At 36.4% G+C, this 24,530-nt stretch overlaps 3 protein-coding genes across 10 annotated transcripts in view; all 3 read left to right on the top strand.

Moving 5' to 3' along the window:
* Positions 1 to 10,983, top strand: part of ube2q2 (ubiquitin-conjugating enzyme E2Q family member 2) — a 32,844-nt gene extending 21,861 nt beyond the window's left edge. For 4 of the 8 annotated variants that reach the window (NM_001328204.1, NM_001328201.1, NM_001328203.1 and 1 more), the window contains 5 exon segments: positions 76 to 134; positions 8,056 to 8,104; positions 8,185 to 8,280; positions 8,360 to 8,426; positions 8,505 to 10,983. In NM_001328204.1, coding sequence (NP_001315133.1) covers positions 76 to 134; positions 8,056 to 8,104; positions 8,185 to 8,280; positions 8,360 to 8,426; positions 8,505 to 8,536 — 303 coding nt within the window. In that variant the 3' untranslated portion in view covers positions 8,537 to 10,983. 8 annotated transcript variants of the gene reach the window in all.
* Positions 10,984 to 23,595: 12,612 nt separating this feature from the next.
* ugt5a2 (UDP glucuronosyltransferase 5 family, polypeptide A2) overlaps positions 23,596 to 24,530 on the top strand; it is a 14,130-nt gene continuing 13,195 nt past the window's right edge. Inside the window, 1 exon segment of the mRNA NM_001076723.2 lies at positions 23,596 to 23,951. The gene's annotated coding sequence lies outside the window, so the exon portion shown is untranslated.
* ugt5a1 (UDP glucuronosyltransferase 5 family, polypeptide A1) overlaps positions 23,596 to 24,530 on the top strand; it is a 7,660-nt gene continuing 6,725 nt past the window's right edge. The window contains 1 exon segment of the mRNA NM_001037420.2: positions 23,596 to 23,951. The gene's annotated coding sequence lies outside the window, so the exon portion shown is untranslated.

Here is a 24,530-nt window from a genome sequence, read left to right as displayed (position 1 = left end):
TTTTTTTTTATATTGTTTTTTGGTGTACAAATGAAAAGAGATAACAATTGAATTTTGGTTTTCTTGTGATGGCAGGATAACTTTCCTTTTGATCCTCCCTTCGTACGGGTTGTGTCTCCTGTCCTGTCTGGAGGGTGAGCTTGAGAACTTTGCTGAACCTATCTTGTATAATTATTTCTATATTTAATGGTTGCATTTACTTTGGTGCGAATTAAGTGGGAGCATAGTAATGTTTTTGACATTACACAAAATGTCTTGTTTTCATTGCACAAAATATGTAGTAAAATTATGTAAGGCACTTATTTAAAGGGAGGTTTTAGTTGGATAGTTCTCAATACAGTAAAACAGGCTGTCATAGTAAGCATTCAGCTGCAAATTGAAGGAGATCTGTCTGTCAACAGCTGCTTAAAATTTATTTATTTTTTGTCACTTTTTTAAAAATTAAAACATCTTTACTTTCTAAAAAAAAAAAAAAAAAAGCATTCTGCAAACAAAGAATGAACCACAGCGACAGCTAAAATTTAATACGCAAGTGCAGATCCACTTACATCAAGAATGCATATGAAAGTGTTAGTTTAATAATTTTGTAATGTTTATATAAGCTGTTTGATCAGTTATTTAAAAAAAATGTTTTGTGATTTGTCCAAGACTTTATGTCTATACAAAATTTAAAGTCCTCCTGAAAATTAAATCAAAGGCATCCATATGTTAGTTTTTAACTCTGTTCAACTCAAAATGAAAATTGTGATAGTTTCCGTTTACTTGTTCCAAACCACATAAACCGTTTTCTATGATCCATTTTACACAAGATATTTTGTAGAATGTTGAGCATTCTTTTTTCATATTGTTTAAAATGTCGTGTTCAACAAAAGACTAAAATTAACGTCATTAATTACACTTTCTTTGTAATTAATCATGATTAATCACGAAACACCTGATTTATTACAGAAATAAAAGCACATGCATTAAATGCTATTTTTTATTTTAAAGCAATCAATGCCAATAACAAATAAAAAGGATTTCCATCTTGGCTTCTAAGTGAACTACACACACACACACACACACACACACAACGTGCGCAGTACAGTGAACCCGGTGAGCGAGGGAGGGATCCCTTCAGATTCATCCACACGCACAGTCGCGTTCATCAAATTTGCTTAAACTACGCGCTCTAAAGTATGGCTGTATTTTACAAGCACGGATTCTTGACAGCTTGCGACTTCACCTGCCATTTTCACTGAATATATTTACATTGACACCAACACTCCGTTTTATGATTAAGATTATACTGATTATGAGTCTACCATGTAAGCAGAGATTTTTGATTACTTTAAAGGATCATGCGAGTCCTGAAATGCGGAGGCTTTTCTTTCCGTTTTCCATGCAGTATCAAATTTCATTAAAACATCCTGAATGAAAATATGCTGAATGAGAGTGAACTGCTGAACTGCAGTTAAAGTCGAAAGATTAAAAAGGAAACATCTGAAATTGCATGAAACTCTGGAGGAAACGCAGAATAGCCTTGTGATGCAACATTAATTGTTTTATACTGAAACGTTCGTGCTAAAAGCGCGCCCTTTAGTCTTATCCAAATTTCTTGCATGTTAAACACGCGCAGGGCCGGGGCAAGCTGAACTGGTGCTCTAGGCAAACGACAATCACGCCGCACTCAACCCAAAAGTGAAAAAAGTGACCTTTTTGTTGATGAAAGTGAAGACCGGGGGATTCGCTCACTATTCTGCTGCCTAAGGCGGCCGCTTAGGTTACCTCTATGACGCATGTCCCTGAGCACACGTCGGCCACAACAGGAAGAAACGGCAACTGCGTTTTTATTTTTTTTTTTTACTTTTTAGAAATTTAAAATTAATCACGCGCATTACCGTGCTAATTTTGACAGCCCCGAAAAGACCGAAACTGGCACAAGCTTTGTAAAAATTGAGTGAGCTGTCCCTTTAAAGTTAAGATTTGCATTTATATATAAGCATTCAAAACTTGTTGTTTATCACGTTTGCTAATATGTCAACCAATCAGATGCACTCTAGAAACTGAATTATCCCACCAGTTGCAATACACAATATCTGCAGCTGAAATTAGTAGTTTATTTACATGTAATTCAGTGTATATAGTTTGCCTAATGCTTGCATATATAAGATACTAATGAAAGGTACCCAACACAGTGCTGATCTAGATTTAAGGTTTATTAGTTGTAACAACAAGCAACAATCAAAGCAGCTTAACACAGAAGTTCTAGTAAGTTGAAACTGTCTGTCCAGTTTTCAAAGTTTGAAGTTGCATTAGTTAATAAATTCAATGAATTAATATTTCTTTTGAGAAATAAATGCTTAGTGAATTTAAGGGTAACTAAAAAGTTTGCTGGCCTGACTGGGCATGTAACCTGAATTAAATGGCATGGTAGGAAAGCATTGAAACTCTGGCAAGAAGTATTTTAGTTTTAAGTTATAAACAGCCATAGATACTTAAAAAATTTATAGCTACAAGGGTTTGACATAATAACAAGGACATTTGGTTTAGTGAGCACTAGAAGTTAATAATAACTGACTTGTGTATTAACCATTGCTCTCTGAACGCACACAATAGTGTTTTCTTACTGAATGACTCAGCAATTTTGAATGAATAAGGTGAGATGTTGGGTGATTCAGTGACCCATTAAAAAAAGACAGACACTTGTTTCCTTGAATGACTTTGCAGTCTGAGACGGTTGGGTGAATCATTGTACTCCAATAAAACACTTACTGCCACCTACTGGCAGGTTTATTTAATATTTAAAAATATTTCAGTGGTACCTCGTTTTAACGCGGTTTACCTTTCACGGCCTTGCAGTTTTGCGTATTTCTTTTAGTGCAATTAGACATGCTTTTTTTTAACAGCACATTGTGTTCTGCATCCTCCTCGATGTCTCCTGTACAGTACAGAATGCGCTCAGCTTGCCATAGTAACATAAAGCATTGATTGCTAGAAATAGGCATGGGACGATAACCGTGTTTAAGGTATACCACAGTTTGGAAAAGTCAAGGTTATAAAACCGCCAACATTTTCTGCTATACCGTTCCTATATTATGTGTAAGATAAAAAAAAATTGTAATTGTTTTTTTTTAGGACAACAGTATCTCCAGCAGAAAAGATATCCAAAGATCCAAAAAACAAAAGTGTTTTTGAAACATGAAGGCAGCAGAAGTCAATTTATTTTAAATATTCGAGCTGCGATTTTTACTGCTTCAAAACATTTGAAATGTTCCTCAAGTAATATATTGTGTACATAGGGGGAAATGTTTTGTTTTTTACCCAAACAGTTAAAAAGAATATATTTTAGGCATCTCAATACCATCATACCCTGAAACTGCGATATTTACATCCAAGGTTATCATACCGTCAGAATCTTAGGGTGCTTTCACACCTACACTTTTGTTTCGGAACGTATCTCGTTTGCCCAGTTAGCATATGTTTGGCATATGTGAACATATGATTGGCATATGTGAACAGGGCAATCGCGCTCTGTTCCGCGCCAAAGTAATCGCTCCGAGATCGCTTAAATGAGGTGGTCTCGGCTCGATTGAAACAAACCCTGGAGCGGTTCGATTGCAGTGAGAAAGCGATCCGATCCGAGCGCGGTTATATCACAGTGTTTTATGGATATGTAATAGGCTTACGGCTATATGAAGAGAGAATTATGAGTATGGCGGGAAGTTTCGCGAGTCTCCGGATGCCCGCAAACGAGTGATGATCTCCCGGTAATCTCGCGTCTCTCTCCCAGTCCTCAAATAGGCATCGTCGCGCACCCTTCTCACCCCTCCCCACCGTGTCTATCCTCAGACACGTCACGCGCGCGCACCCTGTCAATCACCACCAAACCACCACCTCTCCTAACAGCTGAGCGGAAAGCTGCAAAATAAACCCTGACACTCTGACCAATGTAAGGACAGTTTACTCGCACGTGACTTGTTTTAGCTCTTTTGGTCCGATTAGAAACTTTGCAGTGTGAAAGCGAACCGCTCCAACAGCAAAGAGCAAAAATGTAACAAATTTAATCTCTGTTTCGGAACAACTGAATCGATTCACAGGTGTGAAAGCACCCTTATATCGGTCCATGCCTAGTTTATTTATATGTAATTCAGTGTATATAGTTTGCCTAATGCTTGCATATATAAGATACTAATGAAAGGTACCCAACACAGTGTTGATCTAGATTTAAGGTTTATTAGTTGTAACAACAAGTGGTGAAATGCCAGCATACAGTCATTATTCAACTCATGTTCATTTCTATAGCACTTTTACAATGTAGATCGAGTCAAAGCAGCTTAACACAGAAGTTCTAGTAAGTTGAAACTGTCCGTCCAGTGTTCAAAGTTGAAGTTGCGTTAGTTAATACAGTCAATGAATGAAATATTTCTTTTGAGAAATAAATGCTTAGTGAATTTAAGGGTAACTAAAATATGTTGCTGGCCTGACTGGGCATGTAACCTGAATTAAATGCCATGGGAGGAAAGCATTGAAATTCTGACAAGAAGTATTTTAGTTTGAAGTCATAAACAGCCATAGATACTTAAAATATTTATAGCTACAAAGGTTTGACATAATAAAAGCTAGAAGTGTGTAACTGTAAAAGTGTTGTAACTGTCCGAAGCAAGACCATTATAAAGGGGGTCGCACACCGCATGTGCCAAGCCATGCAGCGCCATGCATTTTAGACTTGTAAACAGGCTTATATCATATTATTGCTGCGCCACAGAGCGAGAATAGTTTCATTTTAAATTACTGTCATGTGCGTGGCGCATCTGGTGTGTGCGACTCCCTTAAGGCTGGAGTCTGCTAGTTTTGTGGATCAGTGACTCCAGGAAAAAGAGCATTACACTGGATTCCAACATTATCCGCACAAAAGCTAAAAAGCGTTATGAACCTTTTGCTGACAGTGTTGAATGTTTCCTGACAAAGGGTTTTGATCTTTAGTTTCATTCTATAATCATTCTATAATAAGGTTTGAACTTTGAGAGTGTGTAAACAAAAGAGAAAAATGTGAAAATGTTAATACCAAGTCTGAGAAAAGTGTGTAGTGAGGGGGTTTACAGCTTTAAAACACCTAGAGTAGTTGTAAAAAATAAAGCTGACTACTTTGTGGATTTCGCCTATTCAGGGTGTTTTAGAACAAAACTGCAGCGAATAATGAGGGACCACTGTATTGCATTTTTCCGAGATATCTCCTATGTGCATTACATTATTCATAGTAATTTAGTAATGGTATGATTTTAGTGTTTCATGTCATGTAAAGGCATTTGAGCTGTGTAAATGCATCTCAATAAATCTTCAAACGACTTTCTAAAGGTACCTGAAGTGAAAATATTTAATTTGTGCTCATTCAATCGGTAACATTAGCGTCTTTATTATATTTGTTAATTTTATGAATTAGTGATATGATATGAAATAATAGATGACTCTATGTTAGACAAAAATGCTTTGGAATGAATGTAAGGTGGCTGATATCACAGGTAATGCAGTTTGAAGTTGATAAAAATATACTTCCTGTTAAGTTACATTTGTGCTACAGAAAAATGACTGATTTACTTGAGTACATGTCAAGGATTCATGTTGTACCTAATGCGAGCTGATGCATTGTGCGTAATTCATACTTCAGTTACAGTGCTTTTCACAGGTTTGAAATATACTTGCGGTGGTAGCCGGATTGAAACATGTTTTACTTATGGCACATAAATAGTTCAAACTTCATGTAACACAAAAATTTATTATTATTTTTTTTTTACAATGTTTTTATTCATTATAACACTGTTATGCACAGTTTCTTTTCAATGGGTTAAAGTAATAGAAAATGCTATTTAAGAGCCATGTGTACACCGCTGCACTCTCTTGAGGTAAATTATTTGATTGACCATTTCTAATGGTGTACATATATTTGCAGCTAGTTTAGATGTCATTTCTGAATATTTGTTTTTTTATATATATAGTTTAGACTAAAGGATCTGTTATTTACTTTTACTCTGTCTTGTGGCTGTGCGTTCTGTGAGCTGCAAAGCCAAGTGGATAGTCTTTAATAAAAGAGTAATGCAAAAACGCAACAACTTCAGAAAGCGAAAGCAAAAGTGGACTCCAGAAAATTTTAGGAGATTAAAAACACCGGCCGGAAGCGTTTTTAAGCCTCAAAAAGGCGAATCTCTGTGTGTCTCTGCAGAGCATGTGAGACTGTTTGAGGAAGTCTTGTTGACAGTTCTCGCACACACACACACACACACCCACTCACATTAACCACGTTTCCACTATCGCACCTAAAGCGAGCGAGCCAAGACCAGTCACGTTTCCACTGTCACTTCCGGGGCCTGATCGGGCCAAAGCGGGGCTGTCTCTGGGCCAGAGATTTTTATTTTGGAGATAATACACAATATGAACACAACAGAAAGACATAAAACTTTACAATTTACGTGTCCACTTTTGTAGGCTGAAAACAATAGTGTCATATCTTCATAAAATAGCCTAAGCTATATTGAATTAATTTAAAGAATTACAAATATCAGATATAAGAAAATCATATTAAATATATAAAGCAATATAAAAAAAACTAGCTATAATAATGTAGCTATATACAATAAATAAGTTAAACCGTTTTTAAGCCAAATATAACTTTCATTTTACAAAGGCCTGTCTGAAAAAAAGATTTTAGATATTTTCTAAAAACAATAAACACAGGAGGAGTTTTGAAATATTATTTATTAAGTATTTGGATACAATGATATTAATCAAACCATGCAAACAGAGCATTTTGGGCGAGTGAAAGCAGAAACTAGGCGACCTTCTTTTCTGTCATCCAGTCCTGTGCATCGCCGCTTTACAAACGCGCTGGGGAAAACTGCAAATACTAAAAGTGTTTATGATTTTATATGACGTGGTAAAATTTTGAAATGAAATTTAAATGTGGAGCTTTATTAGTGGATAGCTGCTGAGCACAACGAAATATAGGCTATATTTTATGACATGCTCTTATGTGCTGAAACACTTAACACTTTCCTTTAAGATCAACGAATAAAATGCAACATCATTCAATAAAGGGGAATTACCTATTAAGTGTTATATATTCTAGGGGAAAAAATTATATGTTTTAGGTCTCTCCGAAGCATTTAGGCTGAATGTTTGACGACGTCTATCAAAACGAGGATGTCATAAAATACATTTCCTGCCGAGTTATAACCAGAGAATTTCTGTGGTTTTATATTACGGATTAGTGCGCTCACTACGCTGGGTCCCTCCTTTAGTGCAGAGACCACTTGATTCACGATGCCAACAGTGGGTCGGCGAGTAAACAAATGTGATGCTGTACATTAACGTTTCATTTGTTTGTTTCGGTTGTCCTCATTTGAACCGTTTTGTGATGATGCAATGTTGTACTTTATCTGCCTGATTCTTGTTGAACTGGGCGGGTTGTGTGACGTATGATTCGGGGGACATTCTGGGGGCGGGTTTTTGCGTGACACTGCAAGCTACTAGCCTGACAATGGAAACGCGACATGATTACATGCTCAACCTCCTGAGCGATTAGCCCAGCCAGATAAAACAGTGGAAATGCGGCTAATGAGCAGTACAAAATGTGTAGGGCTAGAGAAGATTGTCTACTGGTCAATCGAATGCTAATGTTGGGTTATCTTTGGCGGATACAAAAAAAAAAAAAAAAAAAAAGTGTAAAAGGATGATCGGATTGTTTAAAAAAAAAAAAAAAAAAACTGTCACTAAATGCACTTGCGCGGCCGTTAATAAATTTGGGCAGCCCGCCCAAGTAAAGTCTGTGTGGGAAGCGCTGAGTTAGTAGTTTATACGCATGTTGATAGAGATACACTAATTTATTAACTGTTATTTTCCTTTATTTAACTGCTGCAAATAGTTGTAGTGAGAAATCATTTCTGAGATTTTCAAAATGCATCACTATTCACTCTTGAATCAATTCTGAGTTTAGCTTTTAACAGCAGATGCCTCTCTAAACTAGTTTTTAACTAAAATATAACGTGCCATGCTAAATGGTTTTATTCTTCCTCACTCTAGCTATGTTCTTGGAGGAGGAGCCTTGTGCATGGAGCTTCTTACAAAACAGGTTTGAGATCTCTCTGAATTCCACATTTTCCACATTGAATTAAAGTGAGAGATGAATCTAATCTGTGCTGTCGTTCACAGGGCTGGAGCAGTGCCTACTCAATAGAGTCAGTCATCATGCAAATCAATGCCACCTTAGTCAAAGGGAAAGCCAGAGTGCAGTTTGGAGCAAATAAGGTTCGTCCAGGCCTCAAAATGACTCTAAAAAAAATTTGCCTGCAGGAATGTTAACCCTGTGCCGTTTTGTTTTGCGCAGAATCAATACAATCTCGCCAGAGCACAACAGTCATACAAATCATTGGTTCAGATTCACGAAAAGAACGGTAGGTGAAGAAACCATGCACTCAAATACACAGTTGATGCACTTTGAACTGTTCTCATTTGTTTTTCTTCTCCTTTAGGCTGGTACACACCTCCTAAAGAAGATGGCTAGGAAAGGCATTGATCCGCCTGCACACCGCAAACATGGGATGTCTGGTCAAACCTTCGCTTTATTTTACTAATGTTTTTCACCTCTTCAGCTTGAGTATGATGCCCTCCCGCGTGTAAGTGGAAACCATCAGGGGAAACGTTCGCCCTCTCGCTGTCTGGAATGCTCGGAAATTTGCATCGTCCTTTATCTTCTGCAAGGCTGGACTCTTGACCAGATCCCATGACGTCTGGATTTCTGTCCATTTCTCATGCTCTCTTTCCCTCTTTCATTTAGTTTCTTCTATTCTGATGGAATGTTCAGAGCCTTGGTACTAATGAGGCAATTCGAAATGTTTTTTCTCTTTTTTTTTTTTTTTCTCCTTCCATCGCTTCCTCCACGCTTTTACTGGAGCATGGCTCTGTTCAGGATATTACATAGATGGAGATGCTCAATGAAGATGCTGGATCTGATCCTCTCCGTCTGCTTTTAAAGGACGTTCTTATGGCCGTGGACTTTAAAATGGTGGTTTACTGAACTTAAAACAGGAAATTGATGCAACTAGAGACAATGTGAAGACAATGTGCCACTGCTCTTGTATCTATAGACTTTTTGTCCCCCCCACCCCCTCATGCGTTCCGAGTTAACATGTACTGGTACATTTAATGCTGATGTCGTCGAAGAAACGTTACTTGCCACAATTATATGCGCAAGCTTCCTAAGCAACCCTAATGTTAAACGAAAACGCAGAGGACGAGAGGAAGGAGCGCGTATACAGCTCCAGATCTCGTATGTTTTTTTTTTGTTTTGTTTTTCTTCCTCACTAAGGATCAGTTTCCTTACGCTTGCTTTTAGCATGTGGCTGATCTGACCAATAATGGACAAACGCGAGCTTTGGCGAAGTGGAACAAGCCGTCGATCCATCGTTGAACAGAGCTCCACTTGTATACTTGTAAATGGATTTGAGGCGTCTTAAATGTGGTGTTTATGTGAAGTGGGGGAATTATCCGAGTTGTTTTCACAGACTTTGGGACTCGAAATGGGGGAAAAAGGTTGATGTTTCTCAAAATAATGGGGTAATATCTTAAAAATTGTATTTATATAAGTGATATGAACATAACTTTTTCTTTTTGTTTTCGTTTTTTTTTCCCACCTAATTGTCATCTCCTGTTTTGAAAGATGTTTATAATTTCTGCTCCATTAAAAGCAAAAACAGCTGTTACAGATTGAGGTTCACATTACTAATGGACCTCTTATGATCAGCAGGATTTAAACGTTTCGTTTTGTGAGAATCTTAAAGAGCGCAAATAATACTTTTCTCATAGCACAACACTTCAAGAGCACTGTTCCTTTCCAAACCTCATGGACAATTCTCACAATCCCCTCAACATGTTGTTTGTTTTACCTCTTGGATTTGAATGTCCAGTATAAAGTCTTAAGAATGGTCGATGTGCTAACGTTCACAGCGAACTTTTGGAAATTCACCACACCCTCCCTACCGTAGTCTTTGTTTCGCAGTGTATTATAAAACTGGCTTTCGAAGAAAGGCTTGCGCTCGTGACGACGTCTCACAATTTTCATGGAAAACTCAGGAAAATCCATTCTGTTTGAAAACACATTTCCTCTGCTTCTCCACTTTCTCTAGTTTTGGAAAGTTAAGAAAAGGAGTTGTTTAACGACTTCCTCAGCTTAGTATTCTCTGATGGCGCTTGGTTCCGTCGTAACAAGTGTTAAAAGGCCAACTCTGATTGGACGACTCTGAAACGTATCAGATTTCCATTTTGTTTACGGAGTTAACAGTCAAACGTAATGTTTTTGTTGTCGCGCACCCGTTCAGCTTTCCCACTTGTAAATATTTCGGGACTTTTGGCTTAGTATTTGCACAGAATGTTGTGATTGTGCCTCATGGATCAGCCCCGAGTTTGAACTTCGTAACTGGCAGTCTCTTGGATACATGTTATCATCATGAAAACGTGAGATGCAAATGTCATTTTAACTCCAATCACGTGTATAAGAGACATTGCTGCAGGAATGTCTTGAGTGTTCGCTTTGCAAATAATGGCTGCCGCCTTGATTCAGAGACGTATTCATCTGTGATGTTGGGAAAGGCAGACTTTACAGGGGGGTTCATCTCAGAAGTGCATCTGTGTTTTCAGAGTTGTTGACCTGGGCTCGTCTGCATTGACCAAGGTTTCTGTGACTGATTAGCTGTCTCTTGTTTCCTTGTTCAGACAGTTACTGTTTTTGTTTTTCTCCACATCGATCGTGAACTTCACAGTAACCAATAACAGAATTCGTCTCTGGTGCCATCTCATGGAATGGTTCTTGAAGCTCACACTGTTGGCATGCTTTCTGGGTTGTTTTTTTTTTTTGTTTTTTTTTAGGTTTTTTTCCATTACAAGAGAATTTTGACCATGTACAGTATATTTGTAAACTTGCATCAAGTTTATGAATAAAGAATTTTACGAGGAGCCTTGTTGGGGAATCTGTGAGTCGTTCGGTTGCTGTATTTTCATTCATGAATGGATATATTTACCATCTCAAAGGGTTAGTTCACACGTCTTTCCAAAAGTCTTTTCTTGTGTCTTATTTGAATCACAGAGATTTATTAAAGGGTTAGTTCACCAAAAAAAAAAAAATGATATTGCAGTGTTTCCTCTAGGATCTTTTTCCAGCTGTGGCGGCAGACTCCGTTGGCCATTTTACACAGATCTACCACAACATGTGGTGTTAATTTATTGATTAATGTCATGGGCGCAGTATTAAGTCGAGATCGCATTAATGTAATTGCCTACGTGCATGTCAGTCTCTGCTTGAGCGCCGATTTCCTCTGCTCGTGCACAAAACTTCTTGCGCGCCCTCCAATATACGCTGCTCAAGTCCAGATTTTCTTGCGCGCCCTCCAATAAACGCGGCTGAAGTGTGATTTAAGTGCGTTTATGTACCGAGTATGTCTCCAATATTTATTAGATTTGCTAGGAATATTTATGAATGTCTCCAATAGACTTGCGTAGCAGACCGCAGCATTAATGTGTCCTGAAGTAAAGCGAAACGGCTATAAACTCCAGAAAGATAAAGTCATTATATGTAGAGCCACAAACCTTTATCTATAAATAAAGTATAATTATGGAAACTGTGATGATCATAACTGAAAGCTGCGCCGTGTTTGCTGGTCTCACGCACCAGTTTGTCAGTTCGTCACCTTAAAGGGTTAAACAGCATGCACAGCACTACTACGGTCACAGAAAATTCTGCGCTGTTATAATTCACTTACCTTTTCATACGTTTTCGGTGTGATTTTTAACCCGCTATTTAAAAAACAACCGAATATTTTGAATATGAAGCTGTAATGTAGCCGTGGCGGCATGAATTTTGGTGTGGCGCCCCGCCACGGAAGAATGAATGTAGTGGAAACCATGCATTGTCTTGTCTACCTCGTGTTTCAAACCGCTCAGACTTATCTTTGAATTAAAAATGAAGATCTTTTAAATCTGAGAGCTCCCTCATCCTCAGACTGCAACAGTCCTGACTCATTCAAAGTCCTGATAAATTCCCCCTCAAAAAGTCCTCAAAACTGTGTATTTGGAAGCAGCAAGACGGCTGTTGTGCGCCCGACTTTATTCAACAATTTAATTGACTCAATGTCAGTATAGACCTTTTTCTTGGCTGCTGCATTGATGGTGACATAGCGACCAGCGCCTTCTGGTAGAATGGTTAGAAATTCCGTTTACAGTGGGTAATTTGCGCTCCGAAAAAGGGTCTTATTAGCATTTAAATGTCTTTACGAAGTGTTTTTGTGACACACAACTTAGAAAGGTGTATGTTAAAGCTGTTATAATCTGTCAGATAAGGTTCAAGCGCGGTAGAAAAACCTCCTAGTCCACGTGTCTGTCGTCAGAAGTACAGTGTGTGTGTTTCCCCGGCCTGTCAGCTGTTAGCTCAGTGACTCTTCAACATACACACACACACACACACACACACACACACACAAAATACTTTACTGCATTATAGAGCAATCCAGATTACTGGAATGAAACACGGTTTTTGTTTTTCTGTCATTTTAAAATGACACTAGCCTATATTTTCTTTGTCATAGTTATTAAATCAGTGTGTCAGTGGGAGAGTACAGGCTACGTGTGTGTGTGTGTGTGTGTGTGTGTGTGTGTGTGTGTGTGTGTGTGTGTGTGTGTGTGTGTGTGTGTGTGTGTGTGTGTCAAACATATGGAGAATAACCTTTGTTTGGGCTGGTTATATATTTGAAAGAAAGAGAAAATGATCACATTAGCGATGATGAGACTTCATTTAAATAGTAGAAGATGCCGTCTGACATGGAAAATGCCTCACAGCAGTTTTTTTCCATCCCATTAGATCGCATTTTTTTAAAATAATCAGTTCAGGAGGTCGACAACAGTATTAGTTCAAAAAAGCTAAAAGCAGGTAAAATAGATTAAAACTATCCGCTTCTTAAGTGGTGACGTGTTTTTGACGTATGTGATACTGTTTCCGGGTCCAAGCCGCCATTCATTTGAGTGGAGAAATCATTCGTTTATGATCACGTTTTATTCCTGTCACACATTAAAGTAAATTTTACATAAAGTCATAGTGTACACAACAATCTCTGGGCTTGCTTCATGACAAATACCAAAAATTTTACAATTATTTAAAAAATGTATCACTTTCTGGCCATCGGATATTAGACATGGACATATATACTGCGATCGTGATTTTCGAAAGCATTAAATCGCTTTGTAAACATTTATTATTATCATTTCATGAGTCTCCCCATTCAGTTGAATAGAGCGCTTGGACCCGGAAGTCGCTTTGCGTGACGCCACACTTAACAAGCGGATAGTTTTAAAGCTTTATGAATGTTACTGTTTATACGCATCAGCTGCCGACCGGAAGTTCTTCGCATTCTCCTTGCGTATACATGCAAAGCAATTATTATTATTATTATTATTATTATTTTTTTTTTTTTTTTAAGTATAGGGTGCACTCTCAAACCTGATTTATACTTTCGCCTGGCACCACATGGTGCATCTCTGCTGATTGTGTGCGCACCTCACGAAACGGACGAGTCTTTTATACTTGACGCATTTGCCGTTGTGAAATTCTTTAAAATGACAGAGTGCGGCCTAAAGAAACCCACCATAAAAATTAAACGGATAAACAGAGAAGTAGAAAGTTTCCGGAACTACGTCATATCATTATCGTTGAAGATTTTTAAACAATTTTTTGTGTTCATTATTTTAATGATTATAAAGATTTTTATAACAATTAAAGATTTTTTTAATCAAACTTTAATGCATCACTTGCTTTTGTTCACATCTCTACCTTTTTAAAGTTTATTAAAATATTAATGACAACAGAACACTGATTGCTCTACAAATATATTTTTTATTATGGAAATAATAAACCATTAGCACCAATAAACCTAGAAAAACAGGGCATCAGTATATTGTAAAACCGAAAGGTTCAAATGTTCTTTTCCAGTTATCAAAGACATAATCTGTTACTTCATTTTTGTTTTGTAACTTAAATTAAAACCTACTGGTGGAAAAACATATTCTGTAAAAACAAATTCATCCCTCAAGTTTTTCTTTTTAGCTAAAAAGAAAGTTCCTCTCAACTTTTTAGCAAAAACGTTCCTCCATCCACATGGATGTTGCAATTTCTAGCCAATAATTATTGTTCATTATATCTGATCACGCACGGACAGATCATAAAGATGTCTGTGCAGTCGTATTTTTCAGACAATCTCTTTAAAAATATTCATATTCAACTCAAATCAAACGCAGCGCCGCACAAACTACTCGAAATGCTGCGTGCAACCTTCGCAAATATGTCACATTCACCGTGCTTTCAATCAAACAAACAGACATGTCGAGAATAAACCAGGTTTCACAATCATCATGTTTGCACTCAGTAAACAGTGGTAAAGTGTAGTGAACTGATGACCTTCATGGCCAATCACAGTCATTTTTGTTGAGCACTGGTAAATACTGTGGCAAATCAGTGTTGTGAGTCTGAATCTCTATCCATTCACTATCACTATTCACAATCCATTCAGAACGGACCTTCGAGTAATTTGGAAAGCGGTGAAAAAAAATAGTCACTTTTTTTTCCGCTGATAAAATATACAGCAAGGTACACAGACGGTTACGCCATTACTGTGTGACTTCAGGTATTTTTCCCGTTTTTTTTTTTTTTCCCCCGGTTTCTTCCGCTTTTTAAAATGGCTGCTACGTGATATCAATCTATACCCTAGATGCCTGTGCAACTTCCACTTTTTGAAAGAAAAACACTGATATATCTAATGTATAGGTCAGCAGCGCGACGTGCACATCGCACTTGTGAATGTGTGCCCTATTCTGACACTGAGGAACAGAAACTTAAATGGATTCATTATTTTTGCTTGATTTGTACACAACAGTGTACTCATAGCTTGACAAGTTTCCTGTTGAACCACTAAAGGGAGATGGTTTGTTTTGAGTTTTTATTTCTTGGTATTTGTCTGGACGTTGATTCTTAAACCTTTCTGTCTATGAAGGATGAGGGAGCATTCAGATTTAATCTAAAATATCTTGATTTTTATTCAGAAAAAGAATGTAGGCCCCAGGGACGGCGTGAAGGTGAGTAATTAAAGGGATAGTTTAGAGTAAATCCAAATTTACTCACTATTGACTAATCTTCAAGTGGTTTCGACCATGTATTGGTTTATTTTCTTCAACACGAAAGATATAAACAATTTATTTGGGCTGAATTTAAACAAACAACTTAAGTTGAACATAATTCAAAATAATTTTTTTTAAATTCAACATAAATTGTTTGTTTTTCTGTGCACTCACTTCCATATAGAAAAACAAATACTAAACTGCTTGGTAACACTTTATTTTAAGGGTCCAAAATAATGCATTAGTTAAGCGTTAATTAATGGTTAATTTGTTCACTTTGTTCCATTTATTCATGTTTGTTCACAATTTGTTCACTTTTTTAGGCTCCCAAATTATGTATTAAAGGTGCAGTAGGTGATCTGCCAAAATGCTAATCTGTTAGCATATTAGCTTTGGACAGCAGAGGAGGGACTGTGATTCAAAGCCACGCCTCCTGAAATCGCGAACACGCCTGACACGACAGCAGACAACCCACTAGTTCATGTCATTCTCTAGTTAGAAGTGTATGTATGGTTGGCCCGGCAGCGTGCAGGAAGTTCACTTACTACTAAGCCATACTTGCATGCTAATTCAGAGTGAATTTAAAGAGTAGTGGTGAACAATATCAGGAGCGCGTCATTGTTCAGAAATGGCCCATTGTCAATATAAAACCTTCTTCACCTCAAGAAAGCAGGTTAGGCAGAATTGCGCTATTTACTGATGTTTTGTCAAACTGCATCAGCTCTGCGTGAAGCTAAAATAGTTATAAAACATAAACCTGTCTAACAGAAATATTTCAGCCATGATGTCGTCCTTTCTCCAGCATGCAAATTTAACTCCAATGTTCATTCAGGAGTTTAAAAAAAATTCCATTCAGCATTTGATTTTGCCGTGACTGTCTCGTGTGCACGTGTTGTGAACACGCCGTGCTCATCTAGAGATGCACAAAATCCCAAATCTACATTTGTTTACAGTTTGAGCTAGTTATCGGAATTATGGGAGATGTGGGCCCGACAATATTGGATGAACATTTTTTAGTTTTATGCCTTATCCAGAATATAAAAATACATATAAATACATTTAGATCATTTACTTTAATCATTACTATTACACACGTTTCTGAAGACAATCACCTACTGCACCTTTAAGCTCAGTTAAACTTGTGAATCATGTTAACTTATTTACAATTATGCATCAGTTAAGCATGAGCAAAGACATAATTCAGTGATTAACTGAACATATAGTTCAATTTGATAAGCCATATATTATTTCTTTGATTCATGAATTGTCATTAATACAGTGTTAATAAAGACAATTTTACCCCCTTTTCTAAAGTTAACGTTATGTCCACAATACTAATCCATAATTCAGAACCATTAAAATGCTGTTAACCAATAATTATCAGTCTTTGCTCTTTACTAATGCTTTATTTTAAACAAATTAACCTTAAGTTAAACATTAATTAATGCTTAAAAGAATTATTTTGGAACCTAAAAGTGTTATTAAATCCTTAAATACTTTTTTTTTAAATTTTCTTTTGGATCCAACAGAAAAATAAACTTAAGCCGGTTTGGAACAAGTGAAAGGTACGTACAGTGCATCCGGAAAGTATTCATAGCGCTTTACTTTTTCCACATTTGGTTTTTATGTTACAGCCTTATTCCAAAATGGATTAATTCCATTTATTTTCTCAATCACCTACACACAAAACCCAATAATAACAATGTGAAAAAGAGTTTTTGAAATTGTTAAAAATGTATTTATAATAAAACATCTGAAAAATCACCTGTACATAAGTATTTACAGCCTTTACCGTGAAGCTCTAAATTGAGCTGGGGTAAATTCTGTTTCCACTGCTCATTCTTGAGATGTTACAGCAGCTTTATTAGAGTTCACCTGTGGTAAATTCAGTTAATTGGACATGATTTGATAAGGTATACACCTGCCTATATAAGGTCCCAGGGTTGACATTGCATGTCAAAGCACAAACCAAGCATAAAGACAAATGAATTGTCTGTAGACCTCCGAGACAAGATTGTCTTGAGGCACACGGCTGGGGAAGGTTACAGAAAAGTTTCAGCTGCTCTGAAAATTCCACGGCGCTGTGAATACTTTCTGGATGCACTGTAATGCAAGCGCGAATGATTTACATGTTCAGTCAATGCAAATTTGCGAATAGCGCGATGCGAATGATGCGAAATGCAGGGCACGAATGACGCGACGCGAATAGAGCGTTTGATGCGCCAATCGCTCGAGTTCAAAAATCAGAACTTAAGTGGAAATTAACGCTGCGTTAACCAATCAGGAGCAACAGTTCATCAAACTAGGCTTGGCTCAGTCAGAAGCACCAATGAAAGCCTCCATCATCCAGGTAAAGTTTCTGAAGTTGTTTATGAGCTCACAGAGCTGGATGCACCTCTGAAAGGATCAAGTGGAATCAGACATGGTCCTAAACATGCCGATGCTGTTTTTTCAGCCTTCATAAAGCACTTAAACACTGTTATTTTCTTAATAAAATCCATGTTAGCCATTTAGCAATGTAACTAGAGTCACCGGGCAGACAGAAGCCCTGCCCATCATGCGAATTTGCGTCTGTTCTGAAGTGACTTTGACGCGCGAATGACGCGGGATTTGATGCGCACGTTCCGCGTCTGGTGTGAGCACAGCATAAATGGTTGAATTTAAATTTTTGGATGAACTATCCCTTTGATAACTATTAAATCTTTTGGGTGAACTGACCCTTTAATTTTCTGTCCCTCCACAGTGTTTTATCCAAACCCAGGATATCCAAAATAATCAGATATTCTCATGAATCAATCATGACAATGCCAGTCTTCAGATGGCATATACATTTAATATAACCCAGCAAAGATTTATGAAATTTAATTAGATAAATTGGATAACACTTTATTTTGATCCCTATCACACATTTTGCTGACTGAAAGTTGCGTTATTATTAAATGCCAATTACTTCTCATTTGAGTATTAGTAGACTGTCTGCTTTATATCTGCGGATACTGCTCCTTCAACAGACATTAAACTGATTATAAGAAACTTTGCAAGTATGTTAACTTAAACTAACCCCAACATAAGTGCTATAATCTATTGGCAATTAGTTTTTCTGTAGATGCAATGTAACTTAAATTCAACACAATGTGTTAAAGGGACCATCAAAATAAAGTTATACCGTTACATTTATTAAGCAGTATTCTGTAAAATGATTGTCTGTTTACACAGAACAAGTAATCACAGATCTTTAAACTCTCTCTAATTTGACCAAAAATATGTGCTGAAATTACATTTAAAGGACAAAAGTTTTGTTCTGCTATTACAGTTGTACTGTTTGATGAAAATCAATTTAATCTCTTATGTTGCTGGTGAAAGGTTAACATGGCAATCTCACTGATAGCTGAACAAGATTTCATCATGACTATGCAGGATGGCAAGGGCAGTGCGACATGAAATGATCAGCCTTTTAATTTATATTATGAACGCTGTCAAAGTGTCTGGCCTCAGATTTCCCTTATCAGAGATGTTTTAGTTAATCAATTTCAGAATTAGTAAAAGTCCGACTTTTTGGGTTAAAAGCATAAAAGCATTGTCCCAGTTACAAATATTAGGAATTTATTCATGAGACTTTGGTCTCAGCTTGACGACAGCTTGATGTCTGCATACATTTAAAATTGATAGTATTACAATATCCTGAACTTTGTGACAAATGAAACACTCTTTAATCTGCAGTATATGCAGCATTGTGAATATAGTACTGTTTTTATCGTCATATATAGTTTGTTTTCGTTATAAGATGCCATCAGTGGTGGAAAGAGTACTGAAAAAGCATACTTAAGTAAAAGTACCATTACTTGCCTGAAAATGTTGTGCGAGTAGAGTAGTACCTGTTGTAAATATTACTCAAAGTAATAGTAAAAATAGCCATTTTAAAAGTACTCAAAAGTTGCGAGTATTATGCTGTTAAAAGTCGATGCATTTACATGTAATTTGTGGATGTGTGTAAACGTAACATCCTGTAGTGCATTTAGTTATTGCCCAGCAGGCACACAACGTCATAAGATGTTAATATTAGGTTCGATTTAGGTTGTGATGTCAAGTGACCAAAATTCAATGCCTAGCCAACGTCTAAGAACAACATTATTTTGATGTCCAATAATGACATTTAATGATGTTGATATTTGGTTGATTTTAGGTTGTTAGAAAGTGACCAAAATCCAATTTCGAGCCAACATTTTAAACCAACATCCCATTGACGTCAAATACTGACATTTATTTATCAGTTATGGCAACCAAAGTTCAACGTCTGATAGATGTCATAGTGATAACGTATACACGTCAAGCTGTAACATCATTAGACGTTGATATTTGGCTGGTTTTAGGTTGGATTTTGACATCGGGCTGACGTTAAGTTCTGATGTAAACCTGATTTTCACTTCCAAACAATGCAGCGTCTCCATGACGTTAGGGCACTATTTCAATCTGACGGCATGTTGACGTCTTGTGTCTGCTAGGTGTTATCTCTATCCTCATACGCAAATATCGATCATCTTCTCATCAGTGACATGCATCTAAACCAGGGGTGCCCATACTCGGCCGGTGTCCTGCAGAGTTTAATTCCAATCCCAATTAGATTCACCTGGGCTTCCTAATCAATCTCATACTAGGCTTTCTAGAAACAACCGCGCAGGTGTGTTGAGGCAAGTTGCAACTAAAATCTTCAGGACATCGGCTCTCCAGGACTGTGTTTGGGCATCCCTGATCTAAACATTCTCTGGGTCATTGCGTGTAAAGATTTTGAACATCTTCTTGGACACTTTTAATGCTTCCAAACAGTTTGCTGCAATATAAAGTGCATGTGTGATTTGATTGGACAGGAATTACAGGACTGATTTTTCTAATTCCCATAGACAAGAAAAAAAAAAAATTAGTGACTGCAGGTTGAAGGAAAGTAGTGGAGTAAAAGTACAGATACTGCACTAAAAACGTACTCAAGAAAAAGTAAAAGTACACATTTAAAACTACTTAGTAAATTACAATTTCTCAGGAAAAACTACTCAATTACAGTAATTTGAGTATTTTAAATTAGTTACTTTACACCACTGGATACCAGTATATTTGCAGTAGTGATTAATAAGCTACGAGGGGAAATATAAGGAGAGAAAATTTGTGCCTTTCAAAATAGGAAGATTTTGTTTTATTTAACGCTGTGTCGCCACATGGGGTAGCTATTTGACTTTTTTTAGTATATGTGCAGTTTCCCCTCTTCATCTGACGCCCAGACTAAGCCTTTGATACTAAAAGGTTTAATTTGCGATGTATCGAACACTCATCAATTTCTCACCATCATGTCTATCTATTATTTTCAGAACAGATAGTTCTATTTTGACAAATTTCTATCCCTCTAAATTTGCTCTTAAACCAACTTTCCCCCCCCCTCACGTCATCTATTTTTAAAAAGTGATGATGGAAATAGTGTTTTAATTCAATAATTGTAATTGTATTCACATATATTTATTGATCTGTAAAGTTCAGCCATATCTTGTAATGTGAGATTGGGCCTCACTGGTTCTTGCACATCAAACAAACACACATGAGCTTTAGTAAACAAATGTGTTGCTGTAAACACACAGAAGATTTGGGTTTCATTACTCTATTTAAATAGATTTATTTCTTGATCTTTAAAAAAAAAAGTTTTGCAAAGCCGATTTTTGTGTGGGTAAATGTTGATGGATGGACAGAATTCTGACTGGTTGTTTTGCTTTATGTTTTTGTGTTATTAATGACAATTATATTTGGGAGTTAGGAATACATTAGGAAATGTATTTAAGATGTATTTTATAATTGTAATATATGTGTAATTTAAAAAAATGTGAACGTCTATAAACAGCAAATTGACATTTCATTTATTTATTGTACATAAATGTACAGTACTGTGTAAAAGTCTTAAGCCATCACCAGGTTTGGTGGTTTAGGACCTGTACAATGCTGTGCGTTGATGTATTTAATTATGTGAGAGGATGTTTATTCCAACTGAAACAAGACCTGAAGGAGCGGAGCAAAAAAAATAAGGTATCCTTTATCTACCGGCTAATTTAAAGAAAGACTGATTAAAACTATTTTATTTTATTTTATAAAACTATTATAGTACAAACCTGATCTTAAAGCTTTTTGTACTTGAAATAATTTATCAATATCTTAAGCTTCTATTTAAGAGAAAAAGATGTCTTTTTAAAAATAAAAAAATAAAACTTTTTTAAGAATTAATTAATTTTTTTCTTTTTCAAACCAAAACTCTGTTTTTATTGAGAACTATCATAGTTTTTTTTTTTTTTTTTTTTTTTTTTTGGGTGAAGGCTTTCCTGAAGTTCTGAAATGTGCCCTAATGTCAGCCTTCTTTCGGCACTTCCTGGAGTTGTTCCTTGGATTTAGTCATATGTTTGTTTTTCCCTTCCAGGTATTGCTTTAATAACATTCAGGTATGGACTGAATTCAGGCGGCCATTTCATGACCTGTTTTATATATATATATATATATATATATATATATATATATATATATATATATATATATATACACCCTGCTAAAAAATCCAGCTTAGACCAGGCTGGAAATGGCTGGAAACCAGCCTGGAAGTGGCCAAAACCCCTCTAAAACCAGCCTGGTTGACCAACTAAAACCAGCCAACCAGCCTAGGCTGGTTTAAGCTGGATTTTTCAGCAGGGCACACACACACACACGCAAACAAACATGACTGCATAGAAGTGTGTTTGGAATCATCACGCATACAAAGCGCTCTGGCCTGCAGATTAAACCCTTTACAGTGTGAGGTTTACATGTGGGCATTCCACACTACTCTCTAACCCTCGCAGCCAAGTATATGTCGCCGATCTCTCTGCGGCCTCGCCCGGGGCGCTTCGGTAAGAAAGATCCTCCATCCAGATCAGTTCAATCATCAGTTGTTAGGCAGAACAGCAAATCTGCACATGAAAAAAGTTACGCATACACATAATAGAGCCTGCAAGAGAGTGAGCTTGAGCCCCTCCTGCCGGTCATTGTTCCTGAAAATGAGCACATTTTGGAACAAAAAATGTAACATTAAGTTGATAACGAGTACAAGACTTAGCTTCTCGGTTATCAGTCACACAAGGGCACAGCTGTTATGGAGCAAAATTATATAGGTTTAGCACATGAGGTTAAATAAGTATAAACACATCAGCATAAGTTCATGTAATTAGTTAAAAACTGAATTAAACTATTGCTACATAGGATGAAGTAAAAATCATCAAAACAATCCTTCAGGTGTTTTCTAGAAGAAATGGCATAATGGATTTAAACCTGTCTGTACTTTGAGCATTCATAATCCCACCAGTTCAGGCACTATTGCCTGCAGAAATGCTGCTTAAACCAGGACAAAGCATGTTTTCCAGCATGTTTTTTTTTTTTTTTTTTAATAAGAAATATGCAGGTTTTTCACTTTCACAGAATCTGTAGACTTTTTTTGCTGTTTCTGCTGAGAAATTTTGTAAAAATAAATAAATAAAAGTCTGTGTATTTCTGTGCAATTATTTTTGAAAGTATCATAACTAAAATTATTTTGAATTAAATTATTTATTATTTTTTAATAATATATATAATCATATTATTCATATATAATAATAATAATAATATTAATATATATATATATTATTTATATATAATAATATATATTAATATATTATAAAAATAACTTATAATTATTTATTTATTATTTATTAAACTTATTTTGAAATAAAATTACTAAATTTTTAGCTTTTAATGTTTACAATGCAAATCCATCTAGTTTCACTGGATATTTTCTCTTTTTCAGACTATTCTCTGTAAATCCTAATGATGGTTGTGTGTGATAATCCCAGCAGTTTCTGAAAAACTCAAGCATGCCACGTTCAAAGTCACTGAAATCACCTTTCTTCCCCATTTTGATGCTCGGTTTGAACTGCAGCAGACCATCTTGACCACGTTTACATGCCTAAATGCGTTGATTTGATGCCATGTGATTGGCTTATTTGAAATTGGCATTAACAAGCAGTTAAATGGGTGTACCTAATAAAGTGGCCGGTGAGTGTACACTGTCTTGCTCAATTCAGTGTTTTTGAGTCCTAAAGACGCCAATGAACTTTTTACCCTTTAAGATATATACTTTTTTATTTTTAGAGCAAATAAAGGAGTAAATTACCGGAAAAAATATAAGTCAGATCATATTTTATTTACTCTTTACTTGTTTTAAACCTTTATGACTTGCTTCTGTTAAACACAAAAGAAGAACAAGCTCAGGTTTCCCTTTTTTTCTTTCCATTATTTAACCAGCTTGCACAATATCACTCATTTAGTACAGTTTGTCCCTGGAATGTCCTGGTTGTGGGAGTGTAGCATGATGCTTTTACAAAAGCAGACATTTCATCTGAGGTATCATGTGGACTTCTGGCATGTGTGTGATGCGAAATCATTTATTATTTTCATCGAAAGTAAAATCTTAACACATTTCTTTAAACCCTATGATGTTCGACTGTTTATAGTTCAAAATGTGTTCAGAGATCTTTGACCCATATTACGATGGCATTATTTAACTGTTCTGCCTGAAGGCACCTGATAGGCTTTTGCTGTGTTCACGTTCAAAGGAACCTTTCACCTGAATGCAGTTGAAAAGCTTGTAAATGCATTGCATTATAAATGTGCTGAAGGTTTCGGAAGCTACATTGCGCTGAGGGGAAATTCAAGCAGTACTTGCTGGTTGTCAGGTGAGATTTAAAACATTATTTAATTTTCAAAATCTGATTTGGCAAAGAAGACTTTTTTTCTGTCAGTCTATATGTAGGATTTGAGGTTTACATTTTGCTCTTCTTTACGTAATATCTGAGAATAACACTCTTATCGCTCTATCGTACATGAGATTTGAAAAATTCAGCATCTGCCTATTACGTTATTGTGATAAATGTGAGTAAAAAGTGTCAAATGTTTTTATTTTTTTTATTTTTATGATGGTTTTAAAGGGTGAATGCGCACACAAAGTTATTTTAGCATGTTGGAGTGAACATGTAGATTTTAAAGCATGAGTATTAAAAGATTGTGTAACGTTGAGTGTGAAATATGGAGTACTTATTTGTCATGTGATTCTGATGCACAATGGACAAGATGTTCTGCTGCAACCAAATGTACACAGTTGTTTCTGTTTTTGTGACCACATTGATTTTTGGAGACCTGAAAATGGCAGCTTTTTAAAAACTGGTTTCAAAGTGCAAGTTCTGGGATCATCATGTCAGAGTATATTACAAAACTGCTTTATTGGAAAAAAATAGAACTGATTGGTTGTTCAGTTT

The sequence above is a fragment of the Danio rerio genome, chromosome 25 (genome assembly GCF_049306965.1).
Source record: "Danio rerio strain Tuebingen ecotype United States chromosome 25, GRCz12tu, whole genome shotgun sequence".
Taxonomy (NCBI): Eukaryota; Metazoa; Chordata; class Actinopteri; order Cypriniformes; family Danionidae; genus Danio; species Danio rerio.
Note: the sequence above shows the minus strand (reverse complement) of the source record. Positions and strands in the feature narration are given on the sequence as shown.